General features: G+C 49.7%; 1 protein-coding gene and 1 long non-coding RNA gene across 2 annotated transcripts in view; one reads left to right on the plus strand and one right to left on the minus strand.

The window, feature by feature from the left end:
* The window catches only part of LOC146420153 (uncharacterized), an 86,951-nt gene extending 72,777 nt beyond the window's left edge, over positions 1-14,174 (minus strand). Inside the window, exon 1 of the long non-coding RNA XR_014849253.1 lies at positions 12,648-14,174. This is a non-coding gene — a long non-coding RNA (uncharacterized LOC146420153). The remainder of the gene's footprint in view (positions 1-12,647) is intronic.
* Positions 14,175-16,941: 2,767 nt separating this feature from the next.
* LOC146420161 (inositol 1,4,5-trisphosphate receptor-interacting protein-like 1) lies at positions 16,942-18,766 on the plus strand. The gene has a single exon (XM_085048563.1). It carries the CDS (start codon positions 16,965-16,967, stop codon positions 18,438-18,440), a length of 1,476 nt encoding a protein of 491 aa, XP_084904689.1. The 5' UTR covers positions 16,942-16,964; the 3' UTR covers positions 18,441-18,766.
* Positions 18,767-20,183: the final 1,417 nt, after the last annotated feature.

Here is a 20,183-nt window from a genome sequence, read left to right on the forward strand (position 1 = left end):
AAGATCTGAAGCCTCTGGAGAAGTAAAATTCAGCAGCAATGTCTAAGTTGCTGTGAATGTCAGCAGCCCCCACTGAGGCCATCCCTGCCAAGAGACTGTGGGGGGAATGAGCAGACAAGGAGAGCATGCCTGGGGCTGGGAAAGCAGAATGCAGAGGCACCACCAGGTCCAGGTGGGAAATGAACTGTGGAATGTGGCTGTGAAAGCCCTGCCTGGGCTGTGCCAAGCAGGACAGCCAAGCCCTGACTCCCATGGCCTGGGAATGGGGCTCTGTGGCCTCACAGGATGCTTGTGGCTCTCCTGGGAGCAGTGGGATGTGGGCTGTGGAATGGTGATTGCAGGTGTAAGGCTCCAAACAACCCTCTCAACAAGACCTGTGAAAGGAATTACAGTTGTTTGTGGACTCTGAGTACAAGAAAATATTCCTATGGGAAAGATCCCTGGATAGAAGGAAATGTGGTGGCGAAATCCCAATTCTGGCCATGGGTACCTGGAGGAGAAGGACAGTTCTTTTTCACAGGAAGGAAAGCAGAGAGCCCCAGTGTTTCAGTAGCAGATGAGAAGAGATTCTCAACATGTCAAGGTTGGCTGGAGAAGTCAGGTGGCCCCCAGGAGGCCAAACCAGCCAGACCTGTGCCATGTTCCCTTGATTTTATGGGGCCCTGTAATGTCACAATGGCCCCTTGGTTCCATGGGACCTCATAGTGTCACAATGGTCTCACTAGTTCTACAGGGCCCTGCACTGTCACAATGTCCCCTTGGTTCCATGAGGCTGTGACATTTCTTCATATTCTCTCCATGGTTCCATGAGGCCTTGCAATGTCACAATGGACCTTTGGCACTATGGGGTCTCACAGTGTCACAAAGGTCTCCTGTGGCTCCGCAGTGTCACAATGGACTCTTGGTTCTATAAGGCCCTGCAGTGTCCCAGCGGCCTCAATGGCCCCTTTGCTTCCATGAGGCCCAGCAGTGTCAAATTGCCTCTTGGTTCCACAAGCCCTGCAGTGTCACAATGGTCCCTTGGTTCCATGGAGCCACACACAGTCACTATGGTCCCCTTGCTTCCATGAGGCCCTGCAATGTCACAGTGGTCTCCATCATTGCATGAGGCTCAGCAGTGTCACAATGGCCCCTCGGTCCCACAAGGCCCCACAGTGTCACCATGGTCTCCTCAGTTCCATGGGGCCCTGGGGTGGTGCATTCCTCCCTCCCCTTCTCAGGCTGCCCTGCGATCTGAGACATGCTCGTTAGGCCTCAGCCTTGGCCAACAGCCCCTGGGCTCAGCTCCTCTGCAGCTGATCACAAACACTGTCTGCTCCCAGCCACTGCTGCTGTCCAACCAGCTCCTGGTTGCTTTAGGAGCAGCCTTGGGAACTGGTTTTCTCCCCTCAATGGCACAACATCCCTGTTCTCACAGTGTCAAAGAAAGCTGTTGATGCAAAGTGCAGCCAGGATGAAACATTGCTGTCACTAAAGCCCATCTCTTGGGGCCCTATGAACAGGGCTCCAAAATGAGCCCCTTGGAGCTCTCCTGGAGCAGTGAGCTCCCTCTGAGTGGGGCCTCTCCGAGCCGGGAACTCTCCCGTTTGCTGCACTCGGGGCATCCCCGAACAACGAGGGACCCTGGGCCGATCCCCCCACTGCTCGAGGCTCAACCCTTCGCCTGCTGGGGAGATGCAAAAGCATCCGCAGTGAGCATTTCCCTGGCCTCCAGGGCAATTTCTGACAGCTGCCTGGCACTGCCTCTTTCTGTCTGTGTGCACACACGTGTGCCTGTGCTCTGGAAATGGGGGAGAAATGCTGCTCTGGGAGGTGTTGAAGTGCCTTGGATATCTGAGTGAGTTAGGCCTGTAAGTAAGGTTCAGTCCTCAGGTATGAGCTAAGTGAAATGCTGCTTAGGGTTTTTCTTCTGCTAAGTTGTTGAGTTTAAGGTATAAGTCAAGGTTAATGTTATAAATTACAATAGGTATAGTTCATGAAATCGTTTAGAAAATAAGTTTTAATTCCTTGCTTTTGGTAAGCTCTGCTTTTCAGTTTTGCTTTAACAGAAAGAGTTCCTGTTTTAGAGCCAAACAGTTCTGCTGAAGGTTTGCAACAATTGTAACTCTTTTCGAAAGGCTGCTCAGCAAGGCTTGTGTAATTCCCACGGGACACAGTCTAACTGCTATGCAAGAAAGAAACCCCCCCAAAAGCCTGTGTACCCCTAATCACTACCAACCAGCGCAGAGAGCGACGATTCCACGGCCAGTCGAGACACCCAAAGGAATGTCAGTCAACACCCACGAGGGGACTCAAGGGAGGGGGTAAAGAGAGCTATAAAAAATGATGATTTGCCATCTTCGGGTGCGGTGCTGTAGGCGTAGCAGGGAGGCTCGCCTAGCCCGTCCAGCGCTGTAACTTGGCTGCTATCTGCTTGCTCAATTAATAAATTCTTTAATTAGCTCTACGTCTCTGACTGGTTTTTGAGACCTAACACATAACGGTAAGTAAGGTTCAGTCATCAGGTATGAGCTAAGTGAAATGCTGCTGAAGGTTTTTCTTCTGCTAAGTTGTTCAGTTTAAGGTATAAGTCAAGGTTAAGGTAGAAGTTAAGTTCTGTTAAGTTTGAGGGCTGTTAAGCTTTTAGGCCATATTCCTTTTATCCTTGCCCTCACTGTCCTTTTGTCACACACACACACACCCACACCCACACCCACACCCACACACACACACACGGACAGTTCTCAGTTAATTTCTGGTTTGATTGCCTGGATTTGCTTGGTGTCCTAGGTTGCAATATAGATGTAGTTAAGTATTCTATTACCACCAGCTGTGGGCCATTAGCTGCTATCACCTGCTAATGACCCACTCTGGATGACAGGCAATGGGCCATCCGTTAGCTATTATCAGCTGCTAATGACCCACCCCGCATGACAGGCAATGGGCCATCAGGGACCCACCGTGTGACTCATGGACTTATCTCATCCCATTATGGGATGCTCTGCCCAGGAGGGAGGAACCAGGTGTTCCCACGTGGATATAACCTGGCCTTGGAACTGCCTGAGGGAGCCCTGTCTACTGGATTCCCAGAGGACCAGAGCTACTACTGGATCTTCAGCTGGAGACTAGACCTTCACAGGATCACCGCTTCAACTGGACTACTTCAGTTGGACTGCTACTACCACCCTAACAGGGTGTTAGGTTGTATCTGACTTTGTCAGTGCTTTTCCTTGTATTATTTCACTTATTTTTAAATTCAATCTTGACTTGTGATCTCCCACTGGTTTGTTTTCAAACCAAGACACTTGGTTTTGTTGTTGCTTTTTTCCCCTGGTGTGCTTAACTGTCCAATCAGGAGCAGAGTGACTCTTGCCAAGGAACTTTGTTGTGCTGTCGCTTGACATTAAATCTGGTTTTTGCTGATGCCTTGCTGGGGATTTTTTAAGTGCTCTCAAGCCCTCATTTGTAAGACCTGGGCCAGGCTCTCCTCCTGGGGGACACGGGGACGCTGCCAGGGGGTCTCTGTCTTCCTGTCCCACCCCCCAGGGCCCTGTCCCCCCTGTCCCCATGTCAGGCTCTGGGGGTCGATCTGGTGGAACATCCTCTGGGGGAGGCTGTGGCACTTGGGGGTCAGGGGGGACCTGGGGGGACAGGGGACCCTGCTGTGCACGAGCAGCGTTGGAGTTGTCTGGGGGAACTTTGGGGGGTGCTAGGGCAGAGTGACCTCCCCAGGGACCTCCCACAGACCTCCTGTGATGTCACACATCCACTCTGGAATGTCACAGCCCTCTCTATGATGTCCCAGTTGATGCTGCAATGTCACACAACCTGCCCTCGGGTGTCACACCACCGTTCTGTGATGTCACAGCTTGCTCTGGGATGTCACAACCCCTCTGGGATGTCACCCAACAACCCTGTGATGTCACAACCCAGTCTGTAATGTCAATGCCTTCTCTGTGATATCACACAGCCTGTTCCTTGATGTCACAGACAACTCTGTGATGTTACAAAGCCACACTGTGATGTCATAGCCTGCTCTCTGATGTCAGACAGAGCCATCCTCTATGATGGCAGAGTCTGCTCTGCAACCGCACAGCCCTCTTTGTGATGTCACAGCCCACTCTGTGGCACAGCCTGCTTTATGATGTCACATCACCACCATGGGACATTACATCCTGCCCTATCATGTCACACAACCAACCAGTGATTTCACAGCCCAGTCTATGATGTCACAGCCCTCTGTGACCTCACAGCCAACCTGGGATGTCATACAGTCACACTGTGATGTCACAGTGAGCTCTGTGCTGTCACACAGTCCCCTCTCTGATGCCATAGCTGGTCCATGATCTTACATAACACTCTGTGATGTCATAGCCCAATGTATGACCTCACACAACCCACTCTGTGATGTCACACAGCTGCTTTCTGACATCACAGCTTCTCTGTGGCTCCCTGACACAGCCCTAGAGGTGCCCATGGCTATGACACAGCCCCTCTGGGCCATGGCACAGCCCCTGCCAATGCTGAGCACCTGTGAGCTCTGGGTGTGCTCTGCTCGTGTCCCTGAGATGGCCTGGCAGTGCCCCAGCCCTGCTGGGCTGTGCACAGGAGCTGCTCCTGGGCAGAGCTGTCTCTCTGCAGCGCTGCCGCTTGCCAGGAGCTCCTCTGTGCCAGGAGCCCAGCCCAGCTCAGCAGCACAGCAACAGCACAGGGACTGGAATGACCCTCGTGGGGCTTTGGTGCTGTTTGCACCAGACTCAGTCCCTCAGGGTGTGTGCAAAAAACTTCTCAAGAACTCGAAGTGAGATTGAAACCCTGAAGTATCTTGTAGTGTTAATGAGTTCCACTGAATGACATGACTGAGAAAGTCTCCCCAGGTTCAAGTGAGAGGAGAAAACTTCCTGTAGAAGTTGACTCTGTTAGGTCTTCAAGTAAAGACAATCCCAGGGATGGGTTTGCCTTTCTTGAGCCAGGACGGATCCAAACTCTCTTCCCCAACACATGTATCCTAGGCACCACAGGCACTTTATCCCCCTTCTATGGCCCATGGAGGATTGGATTGGATTGGATTGGATTGAACTGGGTTGGATTGGGCAGGGCCAGCGCAGCTGGTGGAGCCTCATGTGTTCACTGATCAGTGGCCTAGGCTAAATTCATCTCCCAAAGTTTGAAGATCTCACCACCCATTGCTTTCAAGGTGGTTTTTAGCTTTCCCTTGCACTGTTCAGCTTTCCCAAGCTGGTGCCTGACAGGGAATATGAAACACTCACTCAATCCTGTGCTCTCTGGCCCAGGTGTCCCTGAGGCTGTTCTGGAAATGAGTCCCATCATCCAACTCAATTCTTTCTGGGGGCTCTGTGCCCACAGGACTTGCTTTTCCAGGCCCAGGGTGGTGTTCTGGGCAGTGCTGTGAGGCACAGGGTGTGTCTCCATCCATCCTGGGGCTGTTCCCAGCACTGTCAGCAGCAGTGCTTGCCCTGGTGGGCCTGTGGCACTGTGATGTCATCCATCTGCCAGGTTCCCCCAGAGTGGTATTTCCACCATTGTCCCCAACACCTGAGGGGCTTTTCCTGCTTGATCCCAGCACATGTTCTACAGTCATGGATAACCTGGAGATGCTGTCCATGGTTAAATCCACCCCTCAGTCATGAGCCCATCAGAAGGTTGCATCTCTTCCCTGATTACCTGAGGCATCACAAACCCATTGAGCCAGAAATATCTCACCCTTGTGTGGCCACTCCAGACCCTCCTGAGACACTTTAATCCTGGCAGCCCAATGCCCCTGTCTGTTGTTGTGATGCTCTTCAGTGCCCAACTTTGGGCACAGGAGCATCCACAGGAGGGACTTTCACAGCCACCTTCCCTACCCAGGCAGCAATGTCTTGCCCCAGCCCAGCAGCCCTGATGTGTTTCCCTCTGTGCTGCCAATTGTCCTTTTCCCATCATTCCAGCCACCCCCACAGAGCAATTCCCACCATCCATGAGTCACAGCAGAGGTGCAGCACTGGCCATTTCTCTCACTCAGAGCTCTGTCTATGTTCCCAGTATTGCAGTGACTGCAGCAAAGGGACAGTTTTGGGACCACAATGGGACATTTCCTGGTCAAATATAGACATAAAGAGTAGAAAACTGTCTGTGACTTGTGTTTTGGCCTCAAAGCTGCTGTGGTTTGCAGGGAGCTGCAGTGTGGCACAGCACACTGGGAGCTCTGGCTTGGGAGAAGGTGTTGGTGCCAGCTGGGCCAGGGAGCTGCAGGGTGTGGGGAATGAATCCCTCCTGGCCTCCTGCCCTAGGGTGACACTGTGGGGCCTCATGGAATCAAGGGGACCATTGTGACACTGTGGAACCCCATGGAACCAAGTGGCCATTGTGGCACTTTGTGGCTCCATGGACCCAAGGGAGCTTTGTGACATGATGGAACCTCATGGAACCAAGGAGACCATTGTGACACTATGGGGGCCTTTGGAACTGATCCTGAAATCAGCCAGACAAACTTACACAGCTTGAGTATTAGAAAGCAGCCATTCTTTATTGCAGTGCTGGTCACTCAGAGGTCATTTCCTCAAATCAAGTGCTCCGAGCATCAGGTGAACAGAGTTTTTATCACACACACTGATTACATATTCATCATCTATCCCTGCTTACTTTGTGTATATGTATTACTTTATTTATTTATTTGCTGTTCTGTTCTACTGTCCTTGATAAGAGTAAATGTTGTTGTGTTCCACTGTCCTTTTCAAGTGAGTAAAATGCTTTTCTGTTCTATTCTCCTGTCCTCATCAAGTCCCCCCTTTTCTTGAGACTAAGTTCCTGATGGGAACTGCTCTCTATATTTCCTTTCGTAGCCTAAGGCATTACAACAGCTACAACACCCAATCAGTGCAAACTAAAACCACACAACAGTTATTATGGTGAGGATTATAAACAGATGTTTTGCCCAAGTTTAGCTGGGTACCCATGAAGTAAGTTTGGTCCAGATTTCTTAAGATCTCCAGGAGGTACCATCTTGAGCTGTGCATTGTAAAAAGTTGTCAATAGAACTTGGAAAGGTCCCTTCCACTTTGGCTGGAGTGGAGCAGCTCCCCAGTCTTTCAAGCAGACCCAATCTCCTGGTTAGAACTCGTGCCCTGGTGTGTCAAATCCTGTCAGTCTGGAGATCTCCACTGCTCACTGCAGATCCTGTAAAGTTTTAAAAAGAGAAATGAGGTAATTATTCAAATCAACCCCTCCTTTTACAGGTTTGTTTCCTGGAATGTGGTACTTGGTAGGGTCGACCATAGAGCAGCTCATGGGGGCTGATTTTGCTGGTGCCCCACAGCTGAGTTCTGCTTTGAAGTAGAGCAGCAGGCAAGGCTTGGCCCCAGGTCAAGGAGGTTTTGTTACATATTTTATCCAATTGCAATTTGCTGGTATAATCAATTTGCTCTACTTTGGCACCAAGGGCTGTGAGGAGACACCTTGTCCTGAGGCCCTGGGGCCTCCTGGCACAGCCCCAGCGAGGCTGGGCACTGTCACCCCCTTGTCCTGCCCTCAGCATCCCCACCCCACATCCCAGTGCCCCAGCAGAGCCCTGAGCAAGGCAGGAGGGACAGGATCTGCCTTCCCCAGGGCTGGGGCTCAGGCCTTGGCCTTTCTGCTGCCTCCACCCAGCCCAGGCTGTGCTCAGCACCTGAGCTGCCTGCACAGAGCCTTTTCCTCCCTGCACTCCTGGCCTCAGGGATCTGCTGGAAGGAGTCCCTGGGGAGCCTTTGTCAGGAATGGCCCTGGGGGCTCCTTCATGCTCCCAGGGACTGCAGGTTTTGCAAAGGGCTTTGGGTTTTTCTTTCCCTTGGAGTCTCTGAGAGCTTTGTGCAATCCTGGCCTCCAATTCTCTCCTCCAAGGAGTCCACAAGGAGCCTGTGTTGGGGATGGACCTCAGTGGGAGCCATGAATGCATCGAGACACTTTGAGTTTTTCCTCTGACTGATGGAAAGTTTTGTGCAATCTCCTCTCATGACCAAAGGTTCAAGGGCTGAGCTCCAAATGCACCATGGGGCTCATTAGGATCAAGCAAGTCCTAACAAACCATGGCTCTACCTTGATTTCCCTCTACTCCACTGCAGTTCATTAGGAAGGTTTCCTACCACCGTTATGGAGAAATATTTCAAAGAGCTTCTAAGAAAGATGCAGTCCTATTTTAAAGGTTGTGTTTTATTGCTGTTTTCTTTAGAGAAGAGGTGATTGCAGCATTCTGTGGTTCATATTGATCCAGGGTCTGTCCTAAGGAGGTGTGGCCTGGTCAGAGAAGCTGTGCCTGGAGGCCTGACACAGTGTGGACAATCTTGCTCCATATTCCCAACCCCATCCTGTCTTTTCTCACTCACCTGGGACCTGCTTTGCTTGCACAACTGGCTGCACTCAAGCAAAGAGGGGTTTCTTCTTTTATTTCTTGAAGCAATCTCAAGCTCCTGAGTTTCCCCACTGAAACCAGACACCCTCCTTAAGTGTGTGCCAAGCCCAAGCTGCCATCAAGAAGGTTCCCCTTCCCCGAGGAAGAACCATGCAAGGAATGTTTTAGACACACAGGAAGTTCTGCAATAAACCCTAATCCAGGGTTCAGTGAAGGCAGAATTAGACCAACTGCTGAAGGGCAGATAGGCTTTGAACTCCTTGCAGCTCAAAGGACCCAGTGGCTTGTTGGGAGGTGTGTGAGTGAGCCGAGAGTGAGGGGAAGGGAAATGCAGAGAGCCCTGGAAGTGCTTGTGTGCAGACAGGCTGCTGGGAAGGGCACTGCAGCCCTGCCCTGGGCCAGCTGTGATGCTGGATTCTCATGCCAACCTGCACTGGGCCACTGCAAGGGGCTGTTGCCATGGCCACTTCACTGAGCCCACGGCAGCAGCCCATTGCTCAGGGCTGGTGTCACTGCCCAGAGCCACAGGGGATCCATGGCTGGGGTTTGTGCCATGGCCACCTGCCCTGTGCCGCGCTGGCTGGGCAGGCGCCGCGGAACCAGCAGCAAAGCCCAGTGCCAGGGCCAAAGGCCAGGTCAGCCTGACAGAAAGGGTCAGTGCTGGGGACTGTTTCCATGGCAACCATCGCTGGGACACCACACCTGGGTCACCTGTCATGGCAGTTGCCATGGAAACCCCAGGGACACTTGCACTGAGACACTGCTGGGCTCGGGTGCCATGGCAACCACCATAGGGCATCATTGGTCCAGAGGTTGCCATGGCAACCAGCACAGAGCCCCCTTCCCACTCTCCAATGCCAGGACAACCTGCAGGAGACACTTTGCTGAGGTTGGGTCCATGGCAAACAACCTTTGCCCTGCTGGGATGGGGATTGTCACGGTCAGAAAGGAGCCTGTGGAGCCGTGGTGATGCTGGATGGCCATGGGGTGCTGCTTTGGGTGGGGCAGAGGGAATTTCCTTCCCAGGGCTTCCTTGGGGCTGTGCTTTGGGGCTGTGCTGAGCACAGGGTTGATCACACACAGATGGTTTTGTTCTCACTGAGCTTGCACAGAGCCAAGGCCTTTCCTGCCCCTCGTCTGGCCACGCTGGGGAGGGGCTGGGGGTGTGGGGGAGGTTGGGAGGGGACACAGGGGGACAGGTGACCCAACTGACCCTGGGGATATCCCAGACCACAGGACATCACGCTCAGTGTATAAAGTGGGGGGAAAAAGAGGAAGAGGGGACATTTGGAGTGATGGTTTTTGTCTTCCCAGGGAACACTTGGGCAGGAGGGGATCCTGTTTTGCTGGTGGTCAGGGTCAGCACCAAAGACACAGACATCAACTGAAGGATTGGCATAATTTATATAATTGGCATAATTTATATAATGCAAAAGTGCAAAGAATTACAAAAGGAGAAGCTCAGCAAAGCACATGATCATTAGCAAATTATCACAAAAGTAGAAGCTCATCAACAATGCACCCAATTATCACCACAAAAGAGTGCCTGTAATGATTTAGAAAGATCCATCACCAGTTACCCTCACACTTTACCATCACTCAGCCCCACACATCAGCTGGGGAAGCTGTCACAGCCAAGGACTGCAGAGCCACTCTGGACACTGGGAATTCCTGCAGCTGTGTCCAGCCACAGGTGAGGCTCCAACCTCACTGTGAGAGGGCCCAGCTTGGAGAGTGCTGAACAAACAAACTGACAGCACTTCCAGTGCAGGAACATCTGGATTCATTCTGCTGTTTGGTTTCTCCCAAAGCCTGGCCAGGGCTCAAGGAGGAACCAAGGGAGTTGACTTTGACCATACAGCCCCAAAGAAAGCCTGATTTGGCCTTGTCTGGTTTCTAAATACTGAAAGGTAAAACCAGGTTTCACAATGAACAGCTAAAATGATCATTTTGGCAATAATATTTTGTTAATTAGCAGATACATATATAAACTTTGGCTGGAAGGTTCATCTAGAGATCACCTTTGGCTCAGGGCCTGTTCTTCAGGCCTTGGTAGTTCAGTAAGTCCATTGTAGATAAACTACAACCTTCATAACAATTCTTTCAATAATATAACTTTACATTTAGGTATTAGGCATAAAGGCATAGCCTCTCGCTCTCCAATTAAATGCTCTTTAGGTTCATTACTCAGACCTATAATTGGCAATCCTTTTAAAACATACCTCATTAGTTGCTATTCTCTATGTTATCTATCAAGTCTTCCTTTTTTCTTGAGACTCTCTCTCTTTTTAGACAAATGTGAATTCTCTATTTTCCAGGAAAAACTGTCACAACAACTCTAACATGGAATCATAACACACCAAGTGCACACACTGCAATGATTACAGTCACTGCCACAAATGCATTTCACAGCAGCCTCCAATTTGGCAGCCATGAAGCCAATCCCACCAGGGAGAATTTTCTTCTTTCTGCCACTCTTCTACTGTTCTTTCTATTGAGGTCATTCCTTACTGTTGAACTCCAAACCATCACTGACACAAGTGCAACAATCTTGTCCTAGAATAGCACAGGTTCCTCCCTGGACAGAAAGCAGATAATCCAAGGCCATGTGGTTCTGTAGAGCTCCCATTTGTGTTTGTTGGAGCTCATAGGATGTGCTATTCGGTATTTTAATAGCATCATTTGCTACTTCTTCTAATAATCAATTTAGCTCCTTAATGTAAACTTCATAGGATGAGGCAGCACACAAAAGGCACAGGGTGAACCAGAATCTTTGGCTTTCTGAAATCAAAGGCACTCTTTGGGTGGAAAATGTTCTCTTGGCCCCAGCTCTTCCCTGTGGTTGTTGCCAAAGTACCCAAAAGGGTGGCACTGCAGCTGAGAGTGGGGTAACACTGACCCTGAGCAGCTCCAGCACCCCAAGCTCTATTGACTTTTTCAGTAATGCTAAACCATATAAATCCTTTCATATTTTGGCCTCTAACTATAACAGGGTAGGTTTCTCCTGAAGGGAAATCTTACTGAATCCTGTAAAACTGATCACTGTATTCTTTTGTTCCACAGTATAGTTTTCTCTAACTGTCCCTTCACTGTCTCCGTTACAAGTCAGAGCCCATTGAGAGAGTTCTGCCACCCCACAGGATGGGCCCTGCAAGGGAATCCTGTTCCTCCCAACATTGATTGAGAACAAATCCAGCAATAAGTTACACTGAGTATTTTAGCTACCTTGATCTTTACATTTTCATACGAATTTTCATGACTAATTCCTTGGTGAAACTCCAGAGGTGTTTCTGGCAAAAAAAGATTCTGGTTGACTATCAAGATACAACTTACAGACATAAGCAATACTTTAGTGACAAGGTTATTCATTCTTTTTCCTCAGTCTCATTTGGGTTAGGAACAATAATTCCATTGTCCATGGAGCTGGCTCCTTTTCAATTCCACAATAATGCCCCAAGGTCCTTTGCTGTTCAGCTTCACTGCGGTGTCTGTGGGTAACAAGGCTTGGTGGGGTCCTTTCCCCTTCGGCTGGAGAGCTGCCAGCTCCCAGTCCTTGAGGTGCTCCAGGCTCCTGGCTGGAATTCCTGTGGAAGGCACTCAGGGTCACATCAGCCTTCACATGGAGCCCTGTGGATCAGAGCATTTTCCAAAGGGAACGTTGGGGCAAACAGGGAGATTTGGTCTGGCAGGATCTGTAAAACAACATCCTATAACATCTGCTTGTTCTCCCATAGAACACTTGGCTGCAGGGACATATTCCCATTGTTCCTGCCCAGGTTTCAGGATTAAAACTGTGTTTTAATTTAATTTCCCCAGAGCTGTTCCTTCAGCTGGCTCAGGAGGGCCATTTGGCCTCTGGACCCACACTGTGGCTCCATTATTAGGACTGCTGGATCCAAACCCTTTGTCTCCACAGACAGTAGTGATTTGAGGTGGACCTTTTTTTTTTTTTTTTTCAAATGTCTTTAAAACCACAATGTCAATAATCATACTACCCTGTCATGGGGTTGAATAATTCAATTTTGTTCACTATTGTTTAACAGAATTCAATTTCTCCTTGATAATCTGCATCAATTCCTCCTCCCATGACATGAACACTTTGCAAGGCCAAGCTCCAGTGAGCGGTTATCAAACCAAAGTGTCCTGGAGGAATCTGAATTCCTGTTTTGGTATTGATAACTCTCATTTGCTTCTGATTTATCCTCATTAAATCGAATGCATAAAGGTCCAGCCCTGCAGCTGCTGGAGTGGACCTGTAAGGGGTTCTCCATCAGGACACATTCCCATCTCCTCATTTTTTCAACTGCTCTTTTAACAACCCCTTCATCTGTTCAACCAGTCCTGCAGCTTGTGGACAGTCTGGTATATGAAAAACCCAGCAGCCTTAATCGCTTTATTTTTACAGTAACAGACAAAGCATTCCACATCACAGTATCACCAAACCCTATAAAAATTGCCAACTTCATCCCTTCCTCCTGTATTTATTGTAAACAATCTCACAATGTTTACCACTGACATTCAGGTCCTGGCCAATCATATTCTGTAAGGTATTTAGAGTTACATTCCTGAGCAGCCAAAGTTAACAAATGTCACCATTATATATATATATAAAATTATGTTGTGATATTTATATTTATACTTATATTTATATAAGAAATTTTTTCATTATATATGAAGTTTTTATTATAATCTATATATGCATAGAGTTATTATGTTATTATTATTTCACTTGCGCAGATGAATCTGAGCTCAAGATTAAAAACTCCTTCTGTCACTCCATGTGGGAGCATTCTACCAATGGTTCCTTTCGTTGGTGCTTTTTACAATATCCTGTTAACAAAATCCATGTATGTCTTCCCAAACACACAAGATCTTTCCCTTTTTCAGAACGCAATTTTTGGATGCATTTTAAGACATCCACTGGTTCAGCTGCTTTTAACCAACTTCCCCATTGCTCACACAGTGCTCTGACCTCAGCCCACTCCAGAGCCAGCAAACCATAGGGAAGGTCTTCCCATCCAGAAATTTCAGACAGGACTGATTCCTTACATTTACATATAAAAAGTAAAAATTTGTTGTGATCTGGACAGACTATGCCAATTTTGTTTTGCCAGTGGGCAGGGCCAGCACCAAAGACACAAACACCAACTGAAGGAATCAGTGCAATTTCCTACAGTTCAAAGCAGCAAAGAATCACAACAGGAGAAGCTCAGCAATGCACCCAATCATCACCACAAAAGATTGCCTGTAATGATTTAGAAAGATCCATCACCAGTTACCCTCAGACTTTACCATCACCCAGCCCCACACATCAGCTGGGGAAGCTGTCACAGCCGAGGGCTGCAGAGCCACTCTGGACACTGGGAATTCCTGCAGCTGTGTCCAGCCACAGGTGAGGCTCCAACCTCGCTGGGAGAGGGCCCAGCTTGGAGAGTGCTGAACAAACAAACTGACAGCACTTCCAGTGCAGGAACAGCTGGATTCATTCTGCTGTTTGGTTTCTCCCAAAGCCTGGCCAGGGCTCAAGGAGGAACCAAGAGATTTGACTTTGACCATACAGCCCCAAACAGGCCAGATGTTGGATTTCATGGCCTTGTTTAGCTTCTAAATACAGAAAAGTCAATACATGATTCACTAATTAGTGGATACATCTATCACAATACTAATGATCATGCATATTTTGTTGATGAGTGGATACAAAGATAACCTTTGGTTGGAAGGTTGATGGAGAGGTCACCTTTGGCTCAGGGCCTGTTGTTCAGGCCTCAGTCAGGCCTCTTGTTCAGGCCTTGGCACTTCAGGGATGTGGTTTAGTGCTGGGCTGACAGTGCTGGGTGAACAGCTGGGCTTGATAAGCTCAGAGGTCTTTTCCAACAGAAAGGATTCTATAATTCCAGTATTCTATCAGCTGGATTTAGCTTGGTCCACGTTAGCAGCATTAATTTGCTCAGAAAGTTCCCTCTTGGTCAGCTCTTGAGGCCTAAGGCTTCAGCTCCTTTAGCTCCTGGTGCTAAGCTGCTCATGCTGAAGGAGATGACTCAGAGAGAAGAATACAGTTCATCCAATTCCTTCTGGACACTGAGAGGGGAGGCTGTGAAAACAAGAGCATTGTTTGGTGTTGCCTCCTCTCTGCCCTTCATGCCTTTCAGTGCTCTGAAAGAGCCAAGAGCTTTCTTCAAGAGTGCAAGGAAGCAGCTGTTCCTTCTGCCAGGTGTGGCTCTCTCCAGTCTCTGCACTTGACTGCTTTTGTTCCTCTTGCTGTGCCCTCTGTTCCCCCTCTGCTCGCTGGCTGCTGCCCAGGACTGTGGAACTGGCCCAGATCAAGTGCTCGAGAGCCTCATTTCTCTGCCCTTGGAGCTGCCTGGGCACAGCAGCCTTTTCCATCTGCAAGCTCCATATGGACAGGGAGTCCCCAGCTCCGTTCCTTGCACAACCTCCAGGAGCCCAGGGCCTGCCATCTCAAGGCCCTGCTGGCACTGAGGGCTCCCAGGTGCCTCAGGCTGCTGTGACACCACTGCAAACAGGAGGCAAGAGTGGCAGGAGGGGCTGTGCTCAAAGTCACCTCCATTTCCTGCTGCTGCTGCTGTGGGGTCATTTGTCCAGCCCTGCCCCAGACTCAGGGATCAGCTCCAGGCCCTGCTGCTGCTCCCTCGGGATCAGCCACAATCTGCTTGTTGCTCTCAATGCCAGCAGAAGCAGTGGCTGAAGCAGCAGGTGCTGACAGTGCCCCAAGCCCCAGGGGCCAGAGGGAAGGGAGCTGCTTCACATGAGAGCCAGGAGCAAAGGGCATTTCTTTTTTAGGACATGTTCTCTGGTTTAAGAAAAAAAGAGGGTAAAGAAAAGAAAAAAATATAGATGAAACATGAAAGATAAAAACAATACTCAGGTGTGTAGGGTAAAATCTTCTGTAACTTTGGATTAAGAGGTAACCGATCTTTTGTAAAAGAGAACTCAGTTATTTACTTTGTCAATGTGCTGATAGCATGGATCTATCTTCCTGACCCTCAGCAGCCTTTTTTAATAGATTTTGGGGTTTGTTTCTAATATTACGTTATTTTAAATTCTGGTCGAAGCAATAAGAAATTGCTTTTTGCCCTTCCATCTCCAGGCAGGACTGGGAATCTAAATTCTGCTGATCCCCATCTCATGAAGAAGATGCCCTTCCTTCTCACCCTGTGAATGAGCTGTACATTCCCTCTGAAATTGTCAGTGGTTTCATAGGGATGCAAAGTCCCACTTACAGCTTTTTGCTCTGGTTTGGAAGTGGAGAAGAGCAATTCTTCATTCACCAACTCCAGACTGCACTGCCTTAGGAACACAGCCCTCTCGCCAGGTTTGGCTCACTCGTGGCATTCTGGAGGAGGAAGAAAGTGCAATTGCACAATTCCAACCCAAAAGGATTGAAGGGTGGGACAGACAAAACATCCTGTGGAGATACAGGCATTCTGCTGGGACTGTGGAGTGTTTGGGTTCTTGCCAATTGGATGTGTATCCCTCACTGCAATCTCTGGGCCTGCAGGAGAGTCTCACTCACCTGCACAAGCACAAAGCTCTGTCGGTGTGCTCAGAACAGGCTCGTCTGATGCAGAGCTGTCAGAGCAATGGGCTGGGGACAAAGAGTGGGGCTGGCCTGGCTGTGATGCGCTGTGGCACCTGTGACATCACGGGGGACGTGTCACAATGGGGGCAGCTATAAAAGGCCCCAGCAGGCAACGCTGCCCCGGCAGAGCCCGGGCAAGCGGTGAGTGCACACATGGCAGGGAGGCTGGGCTGGACAAGGGCTGGGGCAGAAACGCTGCACCCGGGGGTGGGTTCTCCCCGTGCATGCAGGGACAGCCCCTCACAGGGGAGCCTTGGGCAGGGCGTGCTGCTGCTGCTGCTGCTCCTGGTGCAGCAGGACAGGCCTTGCTTCATGCCAGCTCTCTGGGGCCCTTTCCTTCCGGCCCCCACATCCTAAGAAGAATACTGAAAAAAATTCCCCAATGGCTCAGGTGGCAGCAGCAGCGACAGCAGACAGATCAGCTCTCCATGAAGCTCCAGCAGCACAGCCAGCCACGGCCCCACAGACGAGGCCGTGTCTGCCATGCTCTCTGGAGTCGATCGCGCAGCTTCGAGAAGATGGAGAAGGGAGCTGTCTCCAGTGCTCGCATGACGTAGAGTGTCTGCAGAGCCAGGCTGGAGATGGCAGGGCTGATGTCACTTGTCATGTGTTCAAGGGCTGAAACAGAGAGGAAGAGAGCCACGGTCAGATCCTTGATCTGCAGGGACCCAAGGAGACCCTCCTGCCGGGGCAATCCCAGCCAGCTCTTGCCGTGGCCAGGAGGGAGCAGGGACCAAGGGGATCAGCCGGAAGGTGCTGGCCACGAATCCCCACGTGCTCCTGAAATCCCTCTGTGCTCTGCCCAGGACGTCCCTCGTCCACACAGGGAGCAGAGCCCTCCGCAGCCAGGGGAGGGATTGCAGCTGCCTGCCCAGCGATTGCAGCTCCCCCTGAAAAGCCCTGCTGACGCCTCGCTGCCCTCACTCACCTATGCAGACGAACCGGAACTGTCCTGACTGCCCCCTCACTCAGTACCTGCAGCCTGTGGATGATGGCATGGATCAGGAGGAGCTCCTGCGCATGCAGGCGCGTGTGAAGTACCTGGAACAGGAGAAGATTCGGCTGGAGCAAGAGTTGGAGCAGCTGAGACTGAAGCAGAGCGGCTCAGCCTGGGGAGACCTGCTGGTGTTTGACTTGCAGCACTGGCAGCTCTGGGCATTTGCTGGGCTCCTGGTCCTTCTTTTGGCAGTATGGTTTATCTGGAGGAAAAGGAGCCTGAGGAGAGAGGAGAACGAAGAACAAAATAATGGAGCAAATGAAGAAGACGATGCTGGAAATCAAGTCATGAATATTGCTGCAAATGACCAGAACAATAATGATGCCAATGAAGTCGAAGACCAGGAATCTGATGATATTGGAAGGATTCTAATGGAGCACCTACAGTGGCCTGTACAGGACCTGGAGACAGGCTGCGAGTGGACAACTAACCTGATGGACGATTTCATAAATTATGCTGGACGCGTCTTATCTAACACTTTCCACCCAATGCTGGAACGAGCCATTGGAGTTGGCAGTGCCTTTGAGGGTTGGAGTCCCCGTGAGGAGGATGTTGTTTATCGCTTTCTTGTACCCATGACTCCTCCCCAAGGGCATTCCTTCCACCTGGAGATGTCCACTGCAAGGCAGAGACACGTGAGGATCTTCCGTGTCCGCGTGGAGCTGGAGTGCACCTGCACAAGGGAGCAGCAGGCTGAGAACATGCGGTGCTTCCTCCACCACCCCGAGGAGGAGCTGAGGAGGAATCAGGATCCCAGCCTCCTTCACACCCTCTGCACCGGCTCCTACCTCGATGTGCAGAAAACAGCCCGCTGGTTCTACGTCCTGCTGAGAGCAATCTGGCCAGCTTTGCCTCAGTCACACAACTGGCAGTTAGTGCTGCTGCCCTACCCACGCTCCTGCCAATTCAAGGTGACCAATGGCAGAGAAAGCTTTCGAATTGAGATGCTGTTTGGGGTGCAGCGAGGCAACTCAGACATCTTTGTTAGCAGCCAGTCTAGAGAGCTCCTCACCCCAAGCACATGGTGGCCTGAGACCTACGCCGTGGCAGAGATCAAGTTCTTCAGGCACATCGCCAGGCAGGCTCCCCCTGACAGCTCGCACCTCAAGTGCCTACAGTTCTTCACCCGTCTTCAGCTGGGTTTCGGCTTTTCCACCTATACCACAAAGACCATTGTCATGTACATGCTGAACATTTTACCTGTGTCACAGTGGCGTAGGAGAGATTTTGTGAGACGACTTCTGGATATCAGTGAGGCCCTGCGCTCATATGTGGAAGTGAGACACCTCAACCACTTCATTGTGGGCAACCGGAGGCTTCCTGAGGAGATCACTTTGCCCCAGGATGTGCAAATGGCTGAGTCACTCAATCTCTTCCATCACTTGGTGATGGATCCAGTTGCCCACTCCTATGCAAAGAGTAATTACATGGATCTGCGACAGGCTCTTACAAGAATCCTTTACAGCTACAATTGAAAGAACACTTAAAGGAGAAGAGGATATGTGCAAAGACTCTGGCAAAGGCCCCACAGCCTCTCCTGCTGCCTCAGCAGCTGGAGGGCCACCAGAGGGTTTTTTCTACCTCCTCCTATCATTCCATTTCCAAAACCAGTCACCCAGATCCACATGAACACCTACTTGCATGCGGCCTTTCCCACTCCTAAGAATGCAAATGAGGAGAGCACATGCCTTACACGCATGGCCAAAGTCACCAAACCCCACCTGTAACATGCAGTTGTTCCAGCCCTTTAGGAAAGGCCAAAAATGACAGTATGAAGGAAGTGGGAATGTGGGGCAGAAAAAGACAAACAGGGAAAAAACACTGAGAGGACAAACTAGCTCTGCTAGCCCAGGATTAGACAATGGACTGTGTCTCTCCTTGTCCCCGCAAGGGACACCTTTAGGTCAGCATTATACCAACTGTGTTGGAGCTGACCTTGAAATCTCATATATATAAGTACCAAGATTTTTTTATTTCCTGGATAAATATATATAATGTATACCTATGGTAACTATATGATAAAGTTAATAGAACTATTTTAAATAGTTTATTAGGTATCATAAATAATACCAAAATTCAATCCAAGAAAACCATATACTAAAATGCATATTATCAAAAGTAAGAAATAGGTACTTAATCTATCATGATAAATAATAATTATAAATATTTGACAATGTAATTATGATTAAACAATAACAATATAGCACATATTTAGTGTTGGCACTATCTGTTGTGACACTTAAGAAATCTCTTAGTGCATTTATGTCCGGAAAGATCTTGATAAAATAGATATATTTATTCCATAGATGACAGCTATAGAATATATTAAATATATACTATTATTTTTTTTAGAAGTAAAGCTTTATGGATTGTCACTATCTGTTAAGACACATAGTAATGCTCTATAGTTAGTGCATTTATGACTGGCAAGCCTCAAACAGTTTTGCTCTTTCTTCAATAAACTACAATCATGCAGAATCTGGACTGTGTAAGATTTTATTGATCTCAGCCTGACCTCTAGTATTGGTAAATCTCACCAGTTGTGAATCTGGGCTGGCGAACATTCTCCTTGAAATCAACCAAACTTGCAGTGCTGAGCTGTTTCTAATCACAAATTAAGCTCAGCTGCCCCTGGGATCACAGAACCACAGAACGCCTTGGCTTGGAAGGGTCCTTAACAATCACCTTGTTCCAAACCTGCTGCCATGGGCAGGGACACCTTCCACTCTCCCAGGTTGCTCCAAGGCCCAAGCAGCCTGGCCTGGAGCACTGCCAGGGATCCAGGGGCAGCCACAGCTTCTGTGGGCAGCGTGGGCCAGGGCCTCAGCAGCCTCAGAGCCCACAGTTTGTGCCACGCCTGCGGCCTCAGCCCGCCCTGTGTCAGTGGGAGGCCACTGGCCCTGGTGCTGTCCCTGCAGGCCCTTGCAAACAGCCCCTCGGCAGGTCTGCCGTGGCACAGCAGACTGAGATTTCGGTCCTGCTGATACCAGGCAATTCCCATATGGACTCCACCAATATTCCCCCAAGGTGCATTTAAGGCTCAGCTTTGGAGTCCTGCAAGATCCAAACATCCCCTTTGGCCGAAAAAATCCCTGCCAGAAACATGCAAAGATATCTGGGGCTCAGTTCTAGAATCTGTGAGTTCTAAATATCCTTTTAAGAAACAAAAACAAACCAACCTTCCCGGAGACCCCCCCAATAGATTTGGGGTGAGCTCC

Source organism: Lichenostomus cassidix, unplaced genomic scaffold (assembly GCF_008360975.1).
Source record: "Lichenostomus cassidix isolate B80296 unplaced genomic scaffold, HeHo_3.0 HiC_scaffold_44, whole genome shotgun sequence".
Classification (NCBI taxonomy): Eukaryota; Metazoa; Chordata; class Aves; order Passeriformes; family Meliphagidae; genus Lichenostomus; species Lichenostomus cassidix.